Source organism: Typopeltis vanoorti, chromosome 8, assembly GCF_054136105.1.
Source record: "Typopeltis vanoorti isolate ZY-2024b chromosome 8, IOZ_Tvanoo_1.0, whole genome shotgun sequence".
Taxonomy (NCBI): domain Eukaryota; kingdom Metazoa; phylum Arthropoda; class Arachnida; order Uropygi; family Thelyphonidae; genus Typopeltis; species Typopeltis vanoorti.
Window position 1 is genome coordinate 13,589,736 of NC_143556.1, and position 20,941 is coordinate 13,610,676.

At 34.7% G+C, this 20,941-nt stretch overlaps 1 protein-coding gene across 1 annotated transcript in view; it reads left to right on the plus strand.

The window, feature by feature from the left end:
* Positions 1-20,941, plus strand: part of LOC150103744 (uncharacterized) — a 342,969-nt gene that overhangs the window by 247,613 nt on the left and 74,415 nt on the right. Inside the window, exon 7 of the mRNA XM_090396790.1 lies at positions 6,920-7,119. Within this exon, the coding sequence (XP_090252916.1) occupies positions 6,920-7,119 (200 nt within the window). The remainder of the gene's footprint in view (positions 1-6,919; positions 7,120-20,941) is intronic.

The window sequence follows — 20,941 nt, forward strand, 5'->3', positions numbered from 1 at the left end:
TAAGAGAGAAATTGGTCAGAACATCTAAATTAGCTGTATACAAGACAGTGTTCAAACCAGTTTTAACTTATGGATCTGAGAGCTTGGTCAGAAGTAAAACACTTGACCAAAGACTATAGACCGCAGATATGAGAGTCTTGAGAAAGATTAGAGGTATGAACAGATGGCATCAATGGCAATATCATATTAAAAACGAGAATGTTAGGAAAGAACTTGAGATTGTCGGCATCCAGGAATGCATTAGCAGAGCTAATCTCAGGTGGTATGGTCACTTAAACAGAATGGGCGAGGAAAGATTAGCAAAAGAAGTGTTCTCTGCCAGGTTGGCAGGAAAACAACCCAGAGGAAAACCAAGATTATAGGTGGATTGATACGGTACAAAGTGGCTTAGACAATAGAAATATAAGATCTGATAATGTTGGAGTCTTGACAAGTAACAGACTAATTTGGAGGAAAATTGTAGATAGGAAGTTAGTAATGATGTAAATTTTTCATGTAATACTATCATATCCTGTATACCCCTTGAGGGTACATGTCAGGAATTTGATGATGATGATGATATTGGGACAGGTTTAACTGGAAATTTGTAGTTATTTGCAGATGATAAAAAGTTTGTATGAATTATGAGGGTAAAGGTGAAGGTGGAGATAAGAATGACTAGAAATTATAGTTGGTCTCTGTGGCTGGAGCTATGGTTAAAGTATTGGATGATTAGTGAAGGCTGAGATAGAGAATTTGATAACAGAGCAGTGCTCTTTTTTATAGTTGTCATGGGCTTGTTAAACTGAGTCATGTTTTGACTGGTTTCCTCATGTACTACAATGCTATGAATGCATTGAACAAGGGAGATGGATATGTAGTGGTATATTTAGATTTTGTAAAATCCTTTAAAGATAGATTTCCACATGACCAGTTGGTAACTGAACTGGAATGGATGAGGTTACATACTAGATTAATGATGTGGATAGGTGATTGGCTCTCAGATATGCCAGTTATGTATGGAGGAGTAGTCTCTTTTGGGACAATTATTGTTTAACAAAGTTTGGAAGAACTACGAGGAGTGGAGCTGATATTGTCTTCAAAGAAGAATCTGAATAGACTATAAGAAATGAAGTAAATGGTGCTGGGAGTTCAGTGTTACAAATTTTGAAATCAGTGGAAAAGATGCCAGATCTAAGTATATTAGTGGTGAACAGGCATCTGAAGTTTAGGGACCACATTGGATTATGACATTTGCTTGAATATCAGAATGTAAGTCGACATACTTTAAAAAATTAAACATGGAAACTAAAACTTTTGTGAAAAATTTATTAGATGTAATTGTAGGCATAGGTTTCTGTGGTTTAGCAGTTCAAAAGAAAAATTCCGGTATTGCGACCGCATGTTTATTGAGATAAAGATAAACAAAACTGACAAGTTTCATACGTCATTTGACTTACTTCTTCAGGAGTTAAAGATAACTAACGTTTAAACACAAAGATGAGAAAATTACTCAAAATAGTCCATTAGAATGTTGTTATGGCCGTCTAACTGTTCATCAAATTAAAAAATCCGAATGCAGAATCGATACCATACGTTCATGCATGCTATGTTTGAACAATGTTGGATGTTGTCACATTCTGTTGTTCACGTTCACACCGTCCAAGGTCTGACTTAGGTATATTTTTTATGAATGCTGACCAAACTTGGTGTAGGTTTTGGTTTTTGTAGCATTACATTGGGATTCTAAGCATATTTGCAGCTTATTTAAATTTCCTTGTGAAACAGTTTTTTTTTTTTTATGTATCATAGGCATCTTAAATAATTGAAAATTGAACACAATAAAAAATTACAGTTAACGAATCATTTTCAAAATTTGCCACTATAATATTAATAGGATAATGAATGGTCAGTAAATTTCTCAATTATAAACAAATATTACAGTAATAATCAGGAATTTGTATAAAAATGATGTAATAATATTTCCCATAAAGGGGATAACTGATGGTCATCAGATCTGTTAAAGTTCAGTCGGTGTAAAAAGGTCTCACAACTCTTTTTATAAAAGTGCTCTCTGAGGAATCTGCTTCTATATAAAAGCTTACTTTTCCTCTAAAAAACTATTGGTCGAGATGGCATGTTTTGCTAGGCCAGACAGTGCCAGTTCGTGGTAAAGGATGTAAGATTTATGTTCCTCATGACAGATAGCTGCAGATCTGTCAGACTGTCTAAAATAAGACAAACCATAGGAGCATGGGATCTGGTAGATGCCTGGAAGATTGAGTGGAGAAAGCTTTTCTTTAGGTGAAGAAAGGATGGTAGAAATCATTCTGACAGGACAAAAGATCCTGTCATTGACCTTGTGTCCATTGGTCAGTATTAAGAGACTTTAGAACTTTGGCTATGCATTCAGAAATCCCTTTAATATAAGAGTGGAATCTGAGTGATATCTTCAGAAGGTCTAAAGACTGGTTGTCTAAAGCTGTTAAAGGCTTTCTTAATAAGATTCATTGAGGCCATTGTTCATAAAAGCCAATTTGATATAATTCAATTCTTGCTGTAAAAGGTTTTAATAGTTCCAATCTTTTGACTAGGATGATGATGAGAATTAGCATGGATATAATGATCAGTATGAATTTCTTTTCTAAAAATAGAAAATGGTAAACTACCATCTGGTTGACAAAGAATTAAAATATCTAAAAAAGCTAGTTGGGTTTTTTTTTCCTTCTAAAGTAAACTGAATTCTCAGATGAATCACATTTATTTTGAAACAAATAGTTTTAAATCTGATTATGAACTTTTCCATATTGCAAATATATCATCTACATATCTGTACCTCTGTAGATTTAGGAGAAATGTTTTTAAGGTGATGATCTTCAAAATGCTCCCTGTAGTAATTTGCAAGCGTAGGAGAAATAAGACTACCCATGGCTGTCCTTCAACTTGTTGGTATAATTTGTTGTGTACACTGAAATAATCAGAGTGGATTACAAAGTCAAATAGTTTGATGATATTAAGAGGAAAATCTTGTTTAAGTAAATTAATAGTATCTGCGAAAGGAATGTTTGTGAAAAGAGATACTTAATAAGACTAAATTAAATATCTCAAGGTTCTAAATGTAGATTACAAACTTTTGTTTCAAAATCTAGAGAATGTTTGATGTGAGAAGTAGATTTTCCAATAAATGAAGATAATAAAGTAGATAAGAATTTAGAAACTCTATATGTGGGGCAGCCAATACAGTCTACTACTGGTCTTAATGGAACACCTGGGAAATAGTATTATATCATTTTTATACAAATTCCTGATCATTATTATATTATTGTAATTTTTTTTATTATTGGGAATTTTACTGACTCTTTGTTTTCTATTAATGCTATAGTGCCACTTTTTGAAAATGATTCTTTAATTATAATTTTATACTGTGTTTCATTTTGAATGTACTGAAGATGCCTATCATACACAGGCGAAAATTTTACATATAATAAATTTATTCGTGTAAATTTTAAATTTCCGTGTTTAATTTTTTGAAGGATTATGGCAATGATGAGGACTTGGATATGTAGAAGTAAAGAGGCTATAGTTCCATTGTGTATAACCTTGATTGGGCTCCATATCAAAGATATAGGAATGCTTTGGCATTGGTCAACATTGCCGAAATATTTTACAAATTTTCAAAATTGTCACACGTAAAAGCACTTATGCAAATTTGCTAAGAGTGCTAAAAGCCTAGCTGTGCCACTGCCTCATATGGATTATTGTGTGCAGATTTGCTCACCTAGTTTTCATGGTGGATGAGGATACACTAGTGGCAAAAATTGTGGAAAACTTTTGGAAAAAGTGTATTTTTGAGGTTTGATGGCTCATAACACTTTTTTTGGTGTAATATCATATTATTATATATCAATGTAAAGATACATTAATCAAGAATGTAATGCAACAAAGTTTGTTCAATTATTTGTATTCTATGAAAAGTTATAGCCAAATAACCAGAAAAAAGAAGGACAACTTACTTAGGTTGATATGAAGTAGCTTTCCTTCATTTGAATGTAGCCAATGAGCATGAGTGTTTAGAGAGCCAATCAGGTGTCATCTTGTTTTGGCAATGAGCCAATAAGGTCACAGTAGGATTCAGCTATTGATGTCATGTATTGAAGCTGAGAGGAGGACATTTGTCGGTGTGTTATGTGATTGCTATCAAGGTGGTTGTTTTTTTTTTTTTTTTTGTGTGTTCTTTCATTTAGTGAGCTTGTAAAATGTAATAAAATTAAAGAAATGGTGCAAAGAGTTGACTGGTCACCCAGAAAGTGATGTAAAATAGTACTATTAAGTGAACAAGGCTACATTTATGAAGAAATTAGAAGAAAAATTGGTGGAAACTTAACCAAAGGTGGCATTTCTAAATTTTTGAAGAGGTATAAGGAGACTCAGTCACTACAAAACCAGACTGGTAAAGGCAGGAAAAGGTGCACAACAGCAAGTGATGATAGAAGAATTGAGAGACTGTGCCTACATGACAGAAGAAAATCATCTGGATGTATACAAGATGAAATGGTGCAATACAATGTGAAGTTGAGTGCAAGGACTGTTCGGTGCAGACTGCAGGAATTTGGTCTAAATGCTATAATTCCATGAAAAAAGCCATTTTTATCTCTCAAACAAGTTGAAAAGATTAAAAGGCTAAAACCCATTTTAACTGGACAGCAGAAAAATGGGACAGTGTTATTTGGAGTGATGAGACCAAAATCTCCCTGTTTGGTAGTGATGGCATAAAATACGTAAGGAGAAGATTTGCATCTTGATTGCATTACGCCTACCATGAAACATCCACTTAGTGTTATAATCTGAGGTTGTATGTCATCAAAAGGTGTGGGCAGAATTTACATGATTAATAGGAATATAAATGCCCAAAAATACATAAATGAAATACTTGAGCCCAAACTGAAGCCTTCCCCATGTGATCTTTTCCAAGATAATGAGGCATTTATATTTCAACAGGATTCAGCTCCATGTCATGTTGCTGCTGTGTGCAAAAAGTGGTTTCAAGATAATCATATTCCACTGCTGGAATGGCCTGGAAATAGCCCAGACCTTAACCCAATTGAAAATCTATGGCACCGATTAAAGAAACTTGTTAGTCAGAAGCAACCCGCCAATAAAACCCAATTAATAGAAGCAATAATTTAACCTTGGTTTCACATTATAACAGCTGCAGAACTAAAAAACTTGGTTCACTCCATGGTAAGACGTTGTAAGGCCATAATTAACGCTAAAGGTTACCCAACTGAGTATTAACTCACATTGTGAGAATTTTTGTATATCTCATTTTTTCTGTGTTTCACTTTTCTTCTTTATAACTGCTGTTCTAATAAAAAATCCTTCATAAAAGTTATTGTATTACATTCTTGATTAAATTATCTTTCCATTGATATATAATTTTATGGTATTACACAAAAAAGTGGTGTTTATGAGCCATCAAACCTCAAAAATACACTTTTTCCAAAAGGTTTCCACAATTTTGACCACTAGTGTATATTGGAAAGGGTTCAGTGAGGATTAACTAAAATGGTTTTCCGTCTGTGGAATGTAAAATATGAAGACATGTTGAGAGAATACTGTTGGCAGAGCCTTGTGAATTGAAGGAGGAACTAAAGGAGAAGTCCTTTGATCGAAACCTGTTAATTGTTAAAGAATTTATCAGTTAATTATGGAAGATATTTTTCATAGACAGGAAATGGAATAGAATAAGAAGCCATCCATGAAAGCTGTCTGGTTGTTGGGAGCAAAGGAATGAGAATTTGCATGGAGAGTGGTTGGTGAATGAATGCATGTCTGAGAGTATAATGAGTGCAGAAATGAGTTTATGGCATAGTTCAATGATTGTGATCTTTTTTGTGTAACAGCGAGGACCTTCCACAATGAGTCTTGTGTCCATTGGTCTAACGTTAATAATAATATGGTTTATCTTCCGACTTTGGCAAATGGTTTGTTTTCTTTCTATGATTATCTGTCAGGTTGGATGGCCTATGAACTTCAAACTTTGTGGCTAATACTAGGGTTTTACACTGCTCTGTTTTTTACATTTTCTCTTCCTTCTGTATCAATCATCTTCTCCAGTTGACTGTGAATCCAGTACATGGTTTTGCTTATGTCAAGTAACTGTTCCTTTTCACTTGACGTATCTTGCACTGCACTGCATGATAAAAGTTCCAGAATATCAACTTCTGCAAACCTCAATTCTGATCTTCAAATTCTTCACAACGTTTTGATAACCTTCTTAATTTCAATGATAGCAAAATTCATTTGTCTTATTTCTTTTACTTGCTTGTCCAAAAAATTAGGTTTTCTCTTTCACTCGTGGTTGTTACTTTACCTCTGAACATCTGTTAACTCCATAAAACAATCCAACCATGGAATACTATTCTCACATTTGAGGTGGTACTTCAAGTATATTATTCCTAAATATACTTGAAGAGAAGAAGAGAGCAATTAGGTTGGTTGGCCTATTTCTCACCAACCCACTCTCTTTCACACAGACATTTTGTTTTTGCTACTTGCATTTTTTACAACTATTTTTATAATTATTGATTGTTTGTCAATGAAGTTGGCATTTATAATTGTCCTGCCCTTTTCTGAAGATCAAAATTTATGAAGTTTGAAGGAAACACAGAAATGTTTTCTTTGCACTTCACAAATTTTTCTTTATCCATTTTGTAATTGACAAGTGCTGTTACCCTAAATGATTTTATTCTGTTCATGACGGGGAAAAAAAAAAAAAAAAAAAAAAAACTTGAATTTGTTGTATACTATGTATAATATTTTATTTGCAGGAAAAAATAATAATTTGATAAATATCCTGTTTTATTACTAAAATGAGTACTATAACTTAAATAGTGACTGACATCTTATAAAACATTAATTTGCATCATCTTGTTTTCAGTTGTGACAACAATGCTCAAGAAGCTAGTAACAGGTTGATTAATATGGGCTATAAAAAACGGGACACTCCCATTACACGCCCAAACAGCGGCCAACATCAGCAGCAGCTAGCACCTCAGCCAACTCCAGAGTTGCATCACTCAGTAGTTCCTGAACGTCCTGCCACTGTTGTCCCACCTAGTGCCGCTGACAAGAATTTATGTCAGTTTTATGTATTTTTAAATTAATGTGTGTATGTGTGTATTATGTTAATATAATGTTTCCATTATTTAGCTTTTGCAGTTTTGTCCTTCAGGTATGATAACCTATTCTGTTTGCTTCACCAGATTTTCTTTTCATATAATAATCTGATCCTTGTCTTCTTCCTTCCCCCCCCCCCCCACCTACAAACACTCTACCCATTTTCCATCTGTGAATGGATAACTTTTATACTCCTTTAAATGACTCCACTAATTAGTTATTAGCAATATGAATTCTGTCTGTTAATCCACACAAAAAAAATTTCCATACATCAGAAGCTTTAGGAAAAATGGGGCTGAATCAGATTTGTCAATAAATATTCAAGTAAGCTCTTCTTTTTTTTATGACAAACACAAGAGAAATAAACAAAGTTTATTGATCATTTTCTATTTTCAGATATAAAATAACATCATTATCAATTGCACAAATTCAAAATAAGGCTGAACTTACAGTTAGACAGTAATTTCAGTCTTATTGGACTAACTGCTCATGACAGAAGCATATCTGAGTACGTAGACTTAAATATCAATATTATAATATAACTTATTTCAGAACAAAACAAAAACAAACAAAAAAAAAGTTTAGTTACTGAGGGTCAAAATTGTCCAACCTTTAAGAGAAGGGAAATTTATTATTATATGGGTATCTCCATGGAGTCAGATGACTCCTCCTGGGAGACTCACACTTGTATACAATTAATACTATCATACCTCTCCTTTTGTGTCAGTCTTATAGATTGAAGAAGGCACAAAAGAAATTTTTATGCCAATCTTATAGAACCCCATTAGTGACTTAAGTTTCTATCATGTCCCTTCTTTTCTGCCTGTCAACTAAAATTTGCAATCTATCTACCTGTCACTAACTTGGTTACTCATCTCTGGATCCTCTCCACCACCTCTTGATCCCCAAGAAACTCAGGTGACTAAATCTGTACACAGCACTCAAGATGTGGCCAAATCATAGCCTGATAAAAAGGACTAATAACCTCCCTTTCTTTACTTGTTATTGTATTTTTCAACATCTAAATAATCCTTTGAGCTATTTTGTCAATTGTTGTATTACACCCTCTGAACAAACTCTCTGTTTGTCATTATCCCTAAATCCCTAGCTTCATCAATTTCCTGCAACCAATATCATCAATGTGATACACTGTACTTAACTTTTCAACTTAGAATGCATAACCTTACATTTTGCAACATTAAATTGACAACCGTTATCCTTTGCCCACAATGCCAATTTATTTAAATCATCCTGCATGATATCCACATCATCTTATCAATCCCACATACAGCATTAATGTGCTTTCAACCTCTTGTGTATGGGATCAATATTTAAAAAAAAAAAAAAAAAAAAAAAAAAAAAAAAAAAGTTATCAAGTATTACCCTCCTCTAGTCACCTACATTCTCCTTGATTCCAATTCACTATATACTCTGGTATCTCTCTGTCTCTCCCATCCATGCCACCAGCTTCATATCCATTTCCATTTACTTCAACTTATCCTGCTACTTCTGTCTTGGAGCCGCCTTTATGTAATGGAATTATATTACCTTTCTTCCACTCCTTTGGAACCTTGCCTGAGCTGTGACTCAGATTAACCTACTTCATCCGATGCATTGCCAATTCTCTTAGCACATGGACTTATGTTCCATCCAGTTTAATTGGTAAAATAGCTTATATGAATCATGTTGTCTTTCCAACATCCTGTGTTCCATGTAAAGTCTATGCTGAGAAGATGCAGCTTATGAAACTTCTGGTAGCAGATATTTAGAAACACCAGTATTATAATACTAGCTTAGTTACCAAAAGATAAATGTGACCAAAGAGCCAGAATTTGTACATGTAAGCATGATGTCTAGATAAACAAACTACCTACTTTTTCCTTTTCTGGATATGGCCAGATAGCAAAGTAGTATCTACGTAGTAAACCCAAAAGGAGGACTGAGAACATCATATTTATTTGTAACTTCTTTGGCAGATATATACAACATGATTCTGTTCTCCATCCTCCTAAAAATAGGTATTTCAAGATTTGTATAACAGAGTTCATTTGTCCTTTGGCTTCATCTGCTACATGAATTTCATCCCTTAAATCTGTCATGCACTTAAATGCATCTTATATCCTATTTGTCAGAACACTAAGTAATTCTACATTCCAGATTCTGGAAGGTAGTGTTCCTGTCCCATATATTTCAGGATTCTAACAGGCTCTTTGAGCCTATTACCAGAATCCTGAAGAAGCATCATTTGATATATGCATTTTTATCGATAAAAAAATTGTCTATTGATCTGTTTAAATGATATACCTGATTTTTGGTGAACGTTCATTTAAAGAAAGCTCTCAGGCCCTGTTGTGTTGTCTCAAGTAAATCAGAATGATAGTCTTTTTACTTTGTTTGAAATTCAGTTCCTTAGTAACCATAAATATTTTTTTTAAATATTTAATATCTATAATATTGTTATTTTAATATACTTAGTCAGATGTGGTGCTTGTTATGGATGGTTAGTTGATTGTTGTTAGGTCTTGTTTCGAATTTGCTTAATTTTTACTCATGTTGGATGGTTATTTTCTATCTGAGATATTAGATTTTTATGTGCAATAAATTTTGTTCATTTCTCTTGTATTTATGTTCTGTTCTCAACATTAAGTTACAAATACCTCTAAAAGTAAATTTTCTATATGTCTCTTGATTTTCTTCCATTGTTGCTACAAATATAGTTAAGTTTTATTTATCATGGTATGCTGAACTCTGTTTGATTAACACGTTCATGGTGAAGGATCAAAGCTGTATAACTGGGAGGAGACCTCCATATAGCCTTTAACCACATTGCTGTCAATATGGATAAAATACATCACTCCTCTACATTCCGTATCCATTATATATTTTAATGTAATATCAATGGTATTACAATTTTAATATGCACTTCACATCCATGGTAACCTGGACGTATATATATCTTTAACCACCCAACATCTTGGGTGGTTAAAGGAATGTGGAGAACCGACCAGGGTTCTGACCTAATGTCCAATCCTCACCTTCTCATGATGCACCGTTAAGTATCTACCTGGATACTGAAAGAACAAGGCTAGACTGCCGATGTGGGATTTAGCTGACCAAATAGTATTCATATTGGCATAAACCACAATATAAAATGATAGTACAACATGACAGAATTTCATGCCAGCTGGGGTATTGCCCAGTCAAACAACGTCCTGTTGTTTTCGTCAGGGAACCAGGGTGAACAGCAAAACATTAGCTACTGGAACAAATCCTGAAACGCCCCCCAACTCAACATCAGCAGACTTCAAGATCGGTACTATCAACATAAGATGCCTGAATGGCAAAGAAATGGAGCTGGCTGACGACTTGAATAATTACCAGATCGATATAACAGAGGTGACTGAAACAAAAAAGACAAAAATTGGCAAGATCTTTCTGAGCAATAAATATAAAGGAAAAGGAGTAGCTATAGTATTCAACACTAAATACGAGGCAAATCTTCTTGAATGGCAGGCAATATCAAGTAGTGATGTGGGCAAATATCAGAATGGAGAACTGGACAATGAGACTTATTTGTGCCTATGGTTCCATAGAAGGTTCTACTAAGATAGAAGTGGAGGAATTTTTTGAGGCTGTAGAGAAAGCAACTGACACAATGAAAAATTAAAAATTGGTCCTTGTTGGGGATCTAAATAGCAGAGTAGGAAATGATTGTCAGACATACAAAAATATTTTGGGAAAATTTGGGATAACAAACACAATGTTCCAACATAAAAATGTGCACAAATTCAAATGGAGAGAGAGGAGGCAAAGAATAAGAAAAGTCTCGTTGATAGTGATATTTTCTCCCTGGTGCAGGACACTAGATTGTACAGAGGATTTGAAATTGGATGTGATCACCATTTAGTCTTGAGCAGGATAAAATTGAATCTGAAAAGAAGAACTTGTAAGAAAGTTTTAAAGTGATTAAAAGTTGAGCAGCTCTCATATGTGAACTGTAGACTAGAATACACAAACATTATTCAAGAAAAAATGAAAGAGTTTGAGAACAGACCCAAACCTTGGAGATTCAGTTGCAAATCCTGAACAAAACATTGATTGATTCAACCAGAGAGGCATGTGATGAGGTTGTCTGCAAGGATAGTAAAATCAGAACTCCATGGTGGACACAGGAAGTTAAAGAGGCAGTGAAGGAACAGAAGAAAGCATATTGAAAGTTCCTGGTAAATAAGTCCGTTTGTGCTCTTAGAGAATACAGAGACAAATGTAAGAAAGCTAAACTAAACACTGTTTAAAACTAGCTAAACAAAACTCATGGGAATTCTTTGTCAAGAACATAGAAAATAAATATCAGGAATGTTGCAAAATATTCAACAGGGTTGAATATTGAAAAAGCTCAGAAATGGAGGAAAGAAAACTGTAAAAGGAATTAGAGATAATAATAATGGTGAGATGAAAACTGGAGAAAAAAATAATTGTTGGAAGTTTTTCCACTTGGTTTAATCCTTTATCCGAGTGTAAGCAAACAAAGTTTGCACCTGAAGTATTTTCAGGATTGGGTCAACTTGTATATAGAAGATAATGACTTCACATTGCTTGCCTTAGTATCCTTTAGTACATTATGAGATACTAAGGCAAGTAATGTGAAATCATTAGCTTCTTTATATGAGTTGTCGCAGTCCTAAAATGGTACCAGTTCTCCCATATGACTTGTCCCAGTCCAAAGTTTGCACCTGTAGTATTTTCTTCAGGTGCAAAGAAAATACTTCAGGTGAAGAAAATTTGTTACACTTGGATAAAGGATTAAACCAAGCATATAATTTCTGGTATCTTCAATTTATGAAGAAAAAGATATCATTGATGTATGGAGCAATTATCGAAAAATTGCTAAATGAAACAAGCACAGTGGTAAAAATCACTCAACAGGCATGCAATCAGGAATACATATCTATACTTGAAGCAGAAAAAGCCATCAAAAGACTGAAATGGGAAAAGCAGCTGGAGTAGATGATATTCAACCAGAAATGCTCAGGTATGCAGGTATAAAAGTCTTGCATTGGCTGCACAGAGGCCTGGGACAGAGGGACGAATTCCAGATGATTGGAGCAGAGATGTCATAGTACCCATATACAAAAAGAGAAATAAAACTGAATGTGAGAATTACAGAGGTATTTCCCTACTGAGTGTTTCTGGTAAGATTTATGCAAGTATACTCAGAAAACATTTGAGAGGGATTGAAGAAAGGAAGCTTGGTGAAGAACAAGCTAGATTCAGGCCAAATAGAGGATGTCAGGATCAGATTTTTACTTTATTATTATTATTATTATTATTACATAACACCTCCATGGAGTCCAAAGACTCATCAAGGAAGGGTAACTATTCTATAACTCTCTGTCTCCAACCACAACTTCCTTCATCATCTACACCTATGCCATCTACCACCGCGACTAGTATTTTCACAGACACACATCCATGCCCATAGGCAGGATTCGAACTCAAAGCCTTTTGGCTGGAGAGTGGATACTCTAACCACTCAGCCAACCAGGCCGGCGACTTTACGACAGATAGTTGAGAAATTGTCAGAATACAACAAAGATCTGCATTTAAGTTTTGTAGACCTGCAAAAGACATATGACAAAGTGCCAGGAGAAAAGCTATTCAAAATGCTACAGTTATATGGTGTCAATGAGGCATTATATCAAGCAATACTTATTCTTTGTTTGAGTTGAAAATCAGCAGTTTGAATTGAAGGATTATAGAAAGATAGTTTGATATTAAATCAAATGCGATGAACAATGGCAGCAAAGACCATGTTGTCCGGCGATTTGAATTTGCGGAATGTTATTCAGTGCAGTGTATGTGTCAAGAAAATTAAAGAATATGTATTAAATGTTTTAAAAGTGAGTGTCTGTTAGGTGACAAGAACACAACAAATATCAACAATAAGATGGAAAATGATGTTAAATAATGTTGAATATACAGCTGTGGAAATAGACTAGAACGAAATGGATATCAATAAAGAAATAGCACACTTAAATGCTATCTTTCATAGGACAAAGCATAAAATTGAAAAACTGCAGAAGCGGCAAGAGTTAAGCAGGGCTGCAAAAAGAAAGAAGTATGTGAACCGAAAGAATAATAAAGACCGACTGAATAAACAAGAAAAATAAGTTAAGGATAAAGTTATGTATTGAGTCTCAATACAGTTTGAATTGAAAATTAACAAAAGTATGGCAAAAATCATGTTTCCCAGGTGCAAAAATTTATGATATTAGCCATGCCATTCGGATGCAAAAAAAGGTAAGCTAAAGGAAAATATATGGTTGGTACATGATTTGAGAGCTGAGGAGGATGTAAAGGAGTTGTTAGAAGAGGCAAAAATGAAGAGTAAGAAGGTAAAGATTGTAAGTCTCCTACCATTCTATGATAGAGGTGAACTGAGGAAGAGGGGATTGATAATCTACACGTAGATTGTGCAAAAGGAATGACATAGAATTTGTTGATCTCTTTTTGATGGAAAGAAGGATTTGTACAATGTGGATGGACTGCATCTGAATGGTTTTGGTGTTAGATGTCTGGGGAGAGCTTTGTTCACTGAGCATGCTGATGTGCAAAAACTTATGCAATTAGGGTGGAAGCAAGTGAGTTTGTGTTGAGGGCAACCATGAAGCAAGTGAGTGTGAGAATAAACAAGTGAGGAATCTAGTCTCTCAAGCAAAAATATTGAATAGGTTAGTCAATTTAAAAAGTAAAGGTTGGTTGGTCAATAAAGGGATATTGCTGTTTCTATATACTAATGCCAGAAGTGTCGGGAACAGGAGGACTGAGATTTTGGCATTGATTAGTTCAACCTCATCAAAAGTTATAGACATTAGTGAGACTTAGCTAACAGCAGATGATGTAGTTACAAGGATTCAATGTGAAGGGTTTAGTATTTTTAGGGAAGATAGGATGATAGCAGATGAACTGCAACCAAAAAGAATATCAGACAGGCTTCAGGGTAGCTCTTCATTTGAAGCAATCTGGTGTGAGATTAAGACCACTAAGACAAAATATACAGTTGTTGCTATAGGCCAGGGAATCCTACAGATGATCTGGAAGACATGCATCGCCAAATTAGTACAATGAGTATAGGTCGAGTGATTATTATGGGGGACTTCAACTATGGAGATAAAAATTGGAAGGAAGAAAAGTCACATGGCAGAAAGAAAATAGAATTTATACACCTGTTGAGAGATAATTACTTAAGGCAGCCTGTGATGGAGGGGACTAGGAATGGGAGAGTATTGGACCTGGTCATAGGATCAGAAGAGCTATCCATAACCAAGTTGACAGCATTACCATCATTTGGTGAAAGTGACCATGCAATCTTGACTTCGGAAATTGGAAAATGTGAGGAATATTCTATTAAGAAGGGATGTATGTGGAACTACAAGGAAGGTGATTATGACATGCTTAGGAAGAAGCTTAAATGTGTCATGAGAAGTAGCAGTGTGTAAAGAGGGCTCCCGTTTGAGATAAGTTTTTTTGAAATAATTAATAGTGTATAAGTGTGTGTGTGTGCATGAGTAGTTGCTTTAAAAGTTGTGCACTTGTAGTGTTATTAGTGTGTAGGATTTTTTGTTTAAGTTTATTTAAAAATTCTTAAATTAGAGCTCAGTATAGTAACTGGCAAAGGAAAGATGACACTGACTTTGTCCATGCAGGAATTCAGTTTCGATTTCAGTCATTTCATAAAATGTGAGGTGTGCTATTTTGTACTCGTTTGATTATATAGATAAATTGTGGATATTTCAGGTGGATGGAAGGAGGATGTGTGCAAAATGTGAGCTGAATGAGGATTTGATGAGTGCTAATATGTTGATAACTGAAAGTGTTAGTAGTGAGAATACCATGAAGAGGATGAATGCTCATGTGATAGAACAGGAGGTGTAAAAGAGCAGTGGAAAAAAAGTTTAAAAAGTTTTGAAAAAAGAGAACAAGTGATCTGAGAAACTTAACAATCTATGGTAAGAAAGACAAAAGTGATGCAAATGTGGTGGAAGTTACAAAACAAAGTGCAGTTAAAGAAAAGGGGGCAAGCAGCATTGACTGTGAACAAGTGTGTACAACGCAAGGTTCAAAAGTTTAAAAATTAGGAAGAATGAATGGGAGCAAAAGTGTGATGCAAGGTTTGAAAGAATGAATGACAGCAAAAATGTGATGCAAGATTCAATCAGTTGGTTAAGATGAGGCAAGAGATGAAATGGCTGCGGAATGAAGTTAAGAGAATTCGAGATATGTATGGAAGAGTGAAAGTGATGAAAACAAATAATGTTGGTATAAAAGAGATAACAAAAGACCCATGGGTCTTTTGTTATCTCTTTTCAATTATTATTGGTGTGCTACACGAGAGGATACACAAAGTATGTTTTACTGGAGATAGAATGAGTAGAGAGATTGAGGCATTAGATATGAGAAGTAAGCGAGCAAAAGAGTTCGTAGTTGTAATAGGTACAAATGACTTGACTGCAAACAAAGAATACGTCAGATTGGATATCGGGAGGTTATTGAGACCGATAAAAGAGAAGAGCGTGATAGGAAAGATAGTAAGCATGTTGCTCAGATATGACAGTGGTGAGATGAGGCGGAGAGCAAGGATTATTAATGATATGTTAGCATTAATGTGTGAGGAGAAACGAGTGCAGCTTGTTAATGTGTGGAATGAGTTTGAAGGACAAAGTGAACTGTGTAGGAGCGATTGATTGCATTTGAGTGTTTTTGTTGTGAGTCACTTGGAGAGACTGTTGCTGGAAGGTAGAGAAGTGAATGCAGAAAATGACTCTAAGCAAGTAAAAAGTGATGTGAAAGAGCAGGAGAGTAAGGAAGGAGAGATTGAAGTGGTGCTAATGAACGTAGAAGTGAGCGGCATGAGTATAGAGAATGAGAGAACATGTGTGCAAGACAGACAGGGAAATGGGAGGCTCAGTTTGGACAGAAGAACACAGCATGGGAAAGGTAGATTCTCCAAGAGGATGTGTAGCATTCACATCCTTCGCATTTTTCTCATTCCCTCTCTTTTACTGTTTCTGTTCTCTCCTCTTCTATCATTCCAATAACTCTCTCTCACTCCTACTCTGATTTGCTTTGCATTCATCACTTCCATTCACTTAATCTATTCTTTCATGCTTCTCAGCGCATTTCCGATACATTCCACCTCCTCTTTCAGTGCATCCATCTCTCTCTCTCTCTCTCTCTCTCTCTCTCTCTTTGCAAGCTACTCACTCTTGCTCGCCATTCATCCTCCCAACTAAAACCATCTCCAAAAACTTCACAATGATTCAAACTTTCCACACTCCCTACTTTTATTTTTTTATTTGCATTTCGCTCGTTATGCTCTCCCTCTATTCACACTATTCATCTCTCTAGGTCAGTATTCTCCTGCCTTTGATGCGGGGGCTGTTATACTGACTTCCAACTCACAAAGTTCCTCCCATTTCCTACATTTTCCACATATATGCACTCCCCAATCTCTCATCTGCCACATATCCAACTTCTGGGATGCACTTGTGCCCAAGTACCACATACTACAAAATCCCATAGTATGCTATGCAAAATGTAGTCCTTAGATGGGAGGGGACTTGGTGACAAGCCATTAGTAAACTGAGCTGCAGCTACTGCCATCATTCAAATAGTACATGAAGAACCAACTACTAAGAACTACTACGACTATAGTAAAAAAATTTATATTTTTAAGTAGAATATCCCCAACTGCAAATTACTTTACATTGTTATTTAAAGTAGAAAACTAATAAAAATAACAAAAACTTTTCTCTGCTACCTCTGAAAACGTCTGATTCTGACATCATCCTCACAGTAAAAATAAACCAGCATCAAAACACAGTATAAACAACAAAAAACTCCAATAACAACACTGCTGAACTACACTTGTATCAAACTGAAAAAATGTAGAAATGCAAAAAATCAATTTGTGACAAAAAACTACACTATATACTGATTAGAAACACTTTTTTTAGTACAGCTCAAATCTATCACCACGTTCTCTCATGACTCTAGCGACACTCAACATTACAAGAACAATCATATTTAATACTTGTTAACTCTCTCTTTATCCATTAGTAGGTGGTGTTAATTAGGACTTTAGTTCAGTGTGTTGTCCATTACAATTATAAACTGTAATTTTCAGTTTAATTCTCAATTTAAGTTTCAATTAATTGTAAAAATTTTCCAAAAATCTTTTCTAATTAAAATTCATTTTTTTAATTTATGTTGTGTCATGTCTTCTATTTCTATACTACTTATGAATTAACGATCATTGCAGATGCTCAGTTATAGGTTGTATGCAATGTGTAGTGTGTATTCTCAAATCGTGTAATCAACCCCCCCCCCCCTCCTCCCAAGATTAAATCCTGAAGGTGCTACTGGTTCCCACTATTAACTAACTGTTGCTGATTGCATATTGTGATAAACTTATTTTGTGTGTGTGTGCTCTGCAGATGCTAGATATAGCATTAGCAAATAATAAATAAATATTAATTATTTTCTTATTATGTGTTTGAATTAAAACCACTAAATAAACTAAACATGAACTGCAACACTTGAGTCTTTCTACCCAGTTTGATGTAAAATCGGGTATAAGCAAAAATTCACACAATGTCTCCATTATTATTCATCTATGTAGATCATATTATGAAGGAAAGTGACATTACACCTGATATTAGGGATATTCAGCTCAGTGTTTTCCTGAATATCATGGATATTCAAGAAAAGAAATATATTATTTTCCTAAATAAATCCAGTACGTACCTTCAAGACTTTCAACTGAAGTGCAGTGATTCGGTATGAAAATCAGCAAAAAAAAAAATAGGCAGTAACATGGGGAACAGCTATTTAAGTGCAGTTTTTGAAGATGAAAAATTAAATGTATAAATTGATAACAAAATAAGGAAATCTGATATATTGGGGTGCCAGTTGAATAAATTTGGAAATGCTAAATCTCAGAGAGCTAAAGAAATTCATTTGAGCAGTTGTATTAAAAGATCTATAAGAGAAGATAAACGGAATTATGTGGACAGTTTGGCAGAAGTACATAAGGCTGCAACATTATGATAGATTGGAAGACTGTATGAGATGACAAGGAAAATATGCTCTGAAGAAAAGAAGCAAGTTAATGTTATAAGCCAGTGATGTTCAACCTTTTTTAATAATATGGCACACCTAGACTAATTATTAAAATTCTGCAACACACTAAAAATATATTCTTTTAATTTTTTTGACGATCTGGCAAAAAATAGGCATAATTTTGATTGATTTTACACACACAAGATATTAATAATATAGTAATTACTTATCCTTTTTGCTCCAAAAAAAATTTACCTATATTTTTGATATTTTGAGTAAGAAAAACAATATTCAGAATTATTTTTTAAAATTTTTATTGATTTTTTTCAAATGAATATTACATGTATTAAATAATATACATACTTGCAGTTAATTTTAATGAGATATCTGAGCTTGATATTATTTCAGAATGTCTTTTGTGCAAGTTTGAATTTTAGATAGGCATACTCTTAAATCATCTTCCAAGGCTTCCAGCTGCAAATTATTGAGAACATTATTTTGTTCTTAATAATGTTCATTGCGAAAAAACTTGATTCACACAAGTATGACGTGGAGAATGGAAGAAGTACTTCTATTGCTTTTTTGGTAATTTTGGGAAATTCACTTCTTGGAGATAACCAAAACGAAGTAGTATCTATTGTTGAATGTTTTAGTTTTAAACCTCTGCCATTTCTTCATCATCATCATCATCAAATTCCTGCCATGTACCCTCAAGGGGTGTACAGGATATGATAGTACTACATGAAAAAAATTACATCATTATTAATTTCCTATCTACAATTTTCCTCCAAATCAGTCTGTTACTTGTCAAGACTCCAACATTATCAGATCTTATATTTCTATCATCTAAAGCACTTTGTACCGTATCAATCCACCTATATCTTGGTCTTCCTCTGGGTCGTTTTGCTGCCAACCTGGTAGAGAACACTTGTTTTGCTAATCTTTCTTCGCCCATTCTGTTTAAGTGACCATACCACCTGAGATTAGCTCTGCTAATGCATTCCTGGATGCTGACAATGTCAAGTTCTTTCCTAATATCCTCGTTTTTAATATGATACTGCCATTGATGCCATCTATTCACGCCTATAATCTTTCTCAGGACTCTCATATCTGTGGTCTCTAGTCTTTGGTCAAGTGTTTTACTTCTGACCCAGCTCTCAGATCCATAAGTTAAAACTGGTTTGAACACTGTCTTGTATACAGCTAATTTAGTGTTCCGACTAATTTCTCTCTTATTCCATATGAATTTATTCAGTTGACTTCCCACGATACCAGCTTTGCTGATTCTGTTGTCTATTTCTATATTTAATTTACCATCTTCAGTAAAAATCGTGCCTAAATAGCTGAAATGTTTTACTTGTTCCACAGGTTCTCCATTCACAACACAGTTGACATTTTCAATGATTCTGCCTATTTTCATTGTCTTTGTCTTTTTATTGCTGACCTTCATACCATATCTATTACAACAGCTATTCAATTTAGTCAGTGAATCTTGCAGACTTGTAGCGGATTTATTTAAAAGTATAACATCATCCGCATAAAGCAAAGAGCTGACATTAACATCTCCAATTTTGATATCATGTTTAATACCACTTTCCTTCATAATGTGATCCATATAGATAATGAATAACAGAGGGGATAATGTACATCCTTGTCTCACACCAGATTTAACATTAAACCATCTTCCTGTACTTCCTTCAATTCTAACTGCTGACTTACAACTCAAATAAAGACTAAGTATTGCTTGATATAATGCCCCATTGACACCATATAACTGCAGCGTATTGAATAGCTTCTCTCTTGGCACCTTGTCATATGCCTTTTCCAGATCGACAAAACTTAAATACAGAACTTTTTTATATTCCCATGCTTTCTTGACTATTTGTCGTAAAGTGAAGATCTGATCCTGACAGCCTCTATTTGGCCTGAATCCAGCTTGTTCTTCACCAAGCTTTTCTTCCACAATTCTTCTCAACCGTTTCTCGAGTATACTTGCATAGATCTTGCAAGGAACACTCAGTAGGGAAATACCTCTGTAATTCTCACATGCAGTTTTATTTCCCTTTTTATATATGGGTACTATGAGAGCTCTACTCCAATCATCGGGAATTCGTCCCTCTGTCCAGGCTTTCTGAACTATGCAGTGCAGCCACTGTAAGACTCTTATACCACCATACTTCAACATTTCTGGTCGAATATCATCTACTCCTGCTGCCTTTCCACATTTCAAGCCTTTGATGGCTTTTTCTACTTCAAGTATGGATATGTATTCCTGACTGCATGCCTGGTCAGTGTTTTTTACCACTGTGCTGTCATCACTGCTTGTTTCATTTAGCAGTTTTTCAAAGTAATTACTGCATACTTCAAGGATATCTTTTTCTCCCGTTTTCATGTCACCTTTATCATCTCTAATTCCTTTTACAGCACTCTTTCCTCCATTCTTAAGCTTCTTCAACAACCTCCAGAATATTTTGCCACCTTCTTGATATTTATTTTCTATATTCTTGCCAAAGTCCTCCCATGACTTTTGTTTAGCTAGTTTTACACAGTGTTTAGCATTCTTGCATTTGTCTCTATATTCTCTAAGAGCACAAGCTGACTTATTTGACAGGAACTTTTGGTATGCTTTCTTCTTTTCCTTCAGTGCCTCTTTAACTTCCTG